The following is a 6,189-nucleotide window of genomic DNA, read 5'->3' as shown; positions in this document are numbered from 1 at the left end:
ACAAAACATTTCTTCCTAGGCAAAGCAATTCTATGATACGAGATTGTTTTTTCTTCCTAAACTATCCTCTATGATAGATTGATAGGACCAGCTTATTTCATCCTTTCGGATGAGTATAGAGAGCGGAAGCCATTGGCTTTTAATCCACCGTTCTTCCTAAAATTCTGTGAACCAAACATGAGGCAGAAACTAGCTATTTGAGTAACCAATGGAATAGAGGGGGCGAAAACTGCTGATAAGAGAGAAAAAAGACTGAGAACTATATACTGGGGGAGAAACGGAGAATGCCAGGAAAACAATAATTTTCTTTTGTACATTGAAACGACGAAAACGACAAACTTAGGGGGCAGTAAATGGTAACTAGAGTAAGAACACACTGTTGATTTGGGTGAAAAATAAAAGGTGAAGAATGAAACATAAACACACTATTAACCAAATATCAACATCCTTAGATTCCATCTTGACCTCTTCTTAAAAAATTGAAGATGGAAAAAAAAAAAAAAAAAAGAGACAAAACAGTCAAATCTGCATCTTCCCTCTATTGACACGAACTAATCTTCCCTGTAACTATATTCTCTTCTCCATAGCAGTCTCACTTGGGCCTTCATAGCTCATTATTTCCTAAAATCACAAGAAACATTCAAAATTCATTAACTATGTAAACTTTAAAACAGTCTGAACAAATGGTGTATTAGTTAGTTGACATATGAAAAAGTCTGGTGTTTAGCGCGAAAGTGATAGGTACTACACAAATAGTTTCCGAATCTTCTTATTTTTAATTCGAATCCAATGTTTAGCAATGGGCTTCGTAACCTTATGGTATTAAATCAAGGCCACTGCATCAAAGCACGGCCATTTTGAGGCAAATTTGGCCGTATTTAGTGAGACTAGGCCGCAACAGCGGAAAGAACATTTGTAACCAGGATTGAGATATAATACGTTGCTAGGTATCGTACAGTAAAGGGAAGTTACCTCGGGGAATTCGGTAAGATTAGCATCCTGAGGTAGAAAAGCAATGATTTTAGCATCATCAAAGGAGCCACTTCTGTCAGATTTCTTGGACCCAATGTGGGACTTTCCAAGACCCAAAAAGCCCTTCCACCTATTTGAAGAAGAAGAAGAAGAAGAAGAAGATCCCTTAGGAGGTTTAAGAGAGAAGTCAATATCATCATCATCATCATCATCATCATCATCATCATTAAGGAGCTCATCTCTTAGAGTCCTTTGGGTTTGTCCATTATTACTGCTATTATTGTTGTTTTTGAAGGGCAAAAGTCTTCCTTGACAGAAGAGTTGATCGGCACTTAACATGCTGTCGTTTGCTACGGAAAACTCGAAATCATGAGAAGGTGGTGCTCTATTACTAAGCAAATGTTGTGAATTGTGGGATTCAACAAAGTCATTAGAGAAAGAGATTCTTGGACTCATGGGAGGAGGTTGAGAAGTAGGATTAGAATTGTTGTAGATCTCTAAGCATGCCATGATGAGAGTATGAGACTCAAAGAATAAAGAAAACTGAATATCAATAATTTAGCAACAAAGATAGTATAAACAAACAAACAAACAAAAAGGACTACACTCCTTTATTTCTTCTCCCTACTAATTCAATTTTGATGGACCCTTTCTATTGGTTTCTGTTCTTTTTCCCTCTTAACCAGTTAGCCCCACTTCTCTGTTTAGATCTCTGTATTTATATCACAGGCTTTAAGGCAAGATAGGGTAGAAGATATTCAATGCCTTTTCCTTTTCTAATCATTTTTTTTAATTTGCTTTTGTTACCAAAGTGGACGGCTTTGTCTGAAACCGTCTTACTCTATAATTTGTGTTTTTGCTAAATTCTGTATGGTACCTTGTGTTTTCATGTTTCTAAAGTGTTACTCAAAATTAATAAATTTGATTGCTACAACTCTTCGTCACAAGTTCAAAAAACGTTTTTTTTTTTTCAAACCGAAGATTTCTTAAATATGATAAATTTGAAAAAAATAAAAATCGTCACTTTTAAAATCCACGGTCTAGAAATATGGTCAGTCAGTAACAGTAAAACTTTATTTTGTTAAAAAGGTTTAAATGATTACATCTCTTGGCCATGATCTCAGAGAGTGATGATATATTATTTAAAATCAAAGATGTTCTAAAGACGATCAATTTGAAAACAAATGGTTGCTTTGAGATTCCATGAGTTATATAAGTTTATAGCAAATCAAAGTTTAGTTTTTTTTTTTTTTCAAATGAGATATACAACTTATATGGTTACGACTGAAATTGAGATCAAGAATTATCATGATGGTGTATGTTGTGTCGTGGTGATGTGCTGTTTTGATAAGTCCTGAATATTAACATTGAATTACTGGTTTTTGGTTTTCTTATAACAAGTTACACAAATATGTTGTTCCCTTTCCCTCATCTTGCCATTGTTGAAGTTGACCTTGGTTTCTTTTATGTTAGCAGCAAGCCATCATCATTTTATATAAAAACACTTATTCATCATTTATAGTATTAATTAAGTATGATACTTGGGTAACAATTTTATTTTCCTTGGGAGGCATTACTCATTAGGCAGTCTAACGAGACTAGGATGCATGCATATAGTCTCTCCTGAATGTAAAACCTGATCCAATTGGCGTGGGTGACAGGTCTATCGGAAGGCCTTCGGTGTTCTGGTATGTAATGTAACAAGGTGGTTGTGTACCATTGAAAGAAAATAACATGTGAGCGAGACCCTAGATTAACTCATCTGATAGTAACACTTCCTGGAATGATCGTTTACTTTACAGGTAGTGTCCAGAAAATCACATGCCAAGGTGTATCATGTATACTCCCTCCGTCTCCGTGAATTCTTCCTGTTTGCTCTATACACAAAATTTGAAAAACAGCCCCCATATGATACATTATTACTAAAACTAAAAATGTCGGTTTTCATTATCAGAATTATCAATTGCCAAGTCGCAAGTTTATGACAGGTTCATATTGTATCGATGTGCCTACTCCATGGTAAAAAGGAAGGGAGAGTGGAGTGTAAATGAGACTGACTATGTTTATGACAGGTTTTCTAGTTTCTTAAGCCGTAATTTCCTCATTTGTTTCTTTGCATTGACCTACTTAATACTTATCAACATTAACATTTTTATTTTGAGTTTATCTAATTCTTAATACCCAACATTATTATTATTATTTGTAACTTAACATGCGTGTTAATGTCTTTTTGGTTTTAAGTTTTAGTATACTCCGAATTTGTTATGTGTTTATGACTGTTTGTTGGCTAACCAAAGTGACAACGGGCAAGCTAACCGATTTGGGTGCAGGTTAGGTCGGGTCTGTTTGGTTTGGGTTAATTTAGGTTTGCAAGAATTGGCTCAGGTCAATCATTTTGGGTTCAACCATTTTATAGTATGTTATTATTACCACATTATTTAGAGATAAGTGTGAGTATTCAACAATAAATATTCGGGTTAAATGGGCATGTTCGGTCTGGTCAATTGAGGTTACGGTTAAGTTCAGGTCCTTAGTTCGAGTATCGAGTCATCTAGCCTAGAACAGGTCAATTTGTTATTTGCGGGGTAGATATGGACTATGGTTACGAGGCTTTGCATAAACTTTACAAGGGCTCGATTTTATTTTCGTTTATGCTAAACATAGTCCCGCATGGCATCTCAATTATGGTTTGTTGAGATCTGGATATATGTAGAACACTAAAGAAAGAAGGGCGTTGGGTTGGCAGTGTTGACTGTTGACCAGTCCTTGAATTGTGAAATGTAAATAGTCAAGGGCGATATGCGAGCTGGCCATACGACTAGACCTGGCAAAATGGGTCAGACCCGAATGACCCGATCCGAAAAGGCTGACCCGAGACCCGAAAATGACCCGAACTTGCTTGACCCGAATATAACCCGAAACCCAAACTGACCAGACCCGACCCAGACCCGACCCGAACATTGTCTGACCCAATATTGACCCGACCCGGGGTGACCCAATCCGAAAAGACCCGACTCATAACTGAACTGATTCCAAATGACTTGAAGTGACCCAAAATGACCCAAAATGACTAGTATTAACTCATATTAATACTATATATATCAAAATAAAGTTTCATTGGTTACAATAATCCCTAATAAATAGTTAAATTTGCAAAATAGTACTCCCTCTATTTTTCTATATATGACTTTCTCACATTTCGAGACACACACTTCTCTCTTCAATATCTCTCAAATTATATGATTAAATATAGTGATATGTATACTTATATGAAAGAATTTTTCATAAGGAATTTAATGGTATAATTTTTATAATTTTTTACCAACTACTTCCTCCATTCAACTCCACTCTACCATATTTCATTTTTCATCCATTCAACTCCACTCTACCACTTTCCTAAAAAATAATGTAAAATGACCCATTTGTCCTAATGAAAACCTCATATTTACAACTTTTGCCACTCTTACACCTCACTACAAATTAACATCAAACTCCACCCTAATTAAAATAAAACAACTTTCACACAACCAGTTGTACTTCTATTACTTGTTTATTGTTACCTTAATATTTGTGCATTTTATATTATGGTAGAGTGGAGTTGAATGGAGGAAGTATATTTTTCTAAATATTAAAGTCAAAGGTTCGCCTCAAAAAAGCAAAACGTCATATATTAAAAAATGGAGGAAGTATTTCTTAATCAAAATAGTATTAACTTAAGTGCTTAGCCATTAACTCAAAAGCAACCCGATCCAAAATGACCTATACCCGAAAATGACCTGACCCGAAATGACCCGATAACAGGTCACCCAAAATTGACCCGAAACCCGAAAGTGACCCGACCGCCCAATCCGACCCGAAATATGTGACAGACCCGAAATGACCCGACCCAAAATGACCCGACCCGTACTCGACCCGAGTGACCCGTTTTGCCAGGTTTACATACGACCCATCTACAGAGTAATTGACTAGGATAATCCATACACTAACTAATCTAGTAGGTTTAAAATGGATCGAAAAAATAAATGATAACAATTGATCAGGATAAAAAAAACAATTGGTCTCCCCTGTGACGGGTTACCATTTGTGACGGATATTTTGTGAGATAAAATGGTAATAAAATGGGTTAGTGGAGAACACTATTCATGAATAGTGTTTCTCCACTAACCCATTTTGGGTACCATTTTATCTCAAAAATATCCGTCTTGAAATGAATATGTAAATGTCTTGAGACCAATTTGTGTAAAAAAATTATCGACCTAACAGAGTAATTTAATACTCGTACCGGCAAAACCAAGTTATTGGAAGGTTATCACGTGTGCAACATGTGCTGCCAGACTAGGTGTGTTTGCCATCTTACTACACTAGTAACTTTATCATCAAGGAAAATGAGCACCTTTTCCACCTGTTTAATCGGAAGATGATACACATATACGAGGTGTATGGTTTTTCCATACATAACCAATTACGTGATGACACGTGGCAAATTAGAGTTAACCTCGATTAGTTAGTTTAAGGCTAGGTTAGTAATTTAACATTGTTAGTTAAATTGTTAATTACATCTAGTTAACTATATTTACGGAATTTTTTTATTTTTTTATTTATACATTAGATTTATTATTAAATCAAACCTCAAAAAATATCTTTGGTGAGGATCGATCCCATAACCTCTTGGTTTGAATAACCTTACTATTACCACTATGACACATTCATCTTGTTGTCAATTTTGCATATCTTTTGATATATATCTTTGTTAAGACCCGAGTTAAACAATATGTATATATAATCATTATTAATTGTACTTCTAACTTATATTTAATGTACCTTCAGTATTAGATCAATGTACATACTAGGTTAGTTAAATGTACTTGATAAAAATTAAACTAAATATTTTATATACCTATCGTATTTATTATTTGTAATTATAATTTATATAATTAATATGAAATTTACATTCATTATAGGTCATATTATTATAACAAAAAGTATTTAGTAAATTGAGGCGAATTTTTATTATTATTATTATAATATTAAAAATTATCAGGTATTATTATGAAAAATTATTATAACGCTCTAGATGTCATGTGTAAATATATTATTACATTGTACGTCGAATGTATTTCACCTTAATTTCCGTCTATAACTCATTAAGTGCATCTTAGATATATAAGGGGTATATATAAAATTTAGGATCCAGTGAAACCATACACTACAAAAGTA

At 34.3% G+C, this 6,189-nt stretch overlaps 1 protein-coding gene across 1 annotated transcript; it reads right to left on the bottom strand.

Annotated features, from left to right (window-relative positions):
- Window positions 1–286: 286 nt before the first annotated feature.
- LOC141638975 (uncharacterized) lies at window positions 287–1,674 on the bottom strand. Its single transcript, XM_074448162.1, has 2 exons — window positions 973–1,674; window positions 287–621 (listed from the first exon to the last, which is right to left on the bottom strand). Exons 1-2 carry the CDS (start codon window positions 1,480–1,482, stop codon window positions 568–570), a joined length of 564 nt encoding a protein of 187 aa, XP_074304263.1. The 5' UTR covers window positions 1,483–1,674; the 3' UTR covers window positions 287–567.
- Window positions 1,675–6,189: the final 4,515 nt, after the last annotated feature.

Source organism: Silene latifolia, unplaced genomic scaffold, assembly GCF_048544455.1.
Source record: "Silene latifolia isolate original U9 population unplaced genomic scaffold, ASM4854445v1 scaffold_241, whole genome shotgun sequence".
Classification (NCBI taxonomy): Eukaryota; Viridiplantae; Streptophyta; class Magnoliopsida; order Caryophyllales; family Caryophyllaceae; genus Silene; species Silene latifolia.
This window is presented reverse-complemented; position numbering and strand designations above follow the sequence as displayed.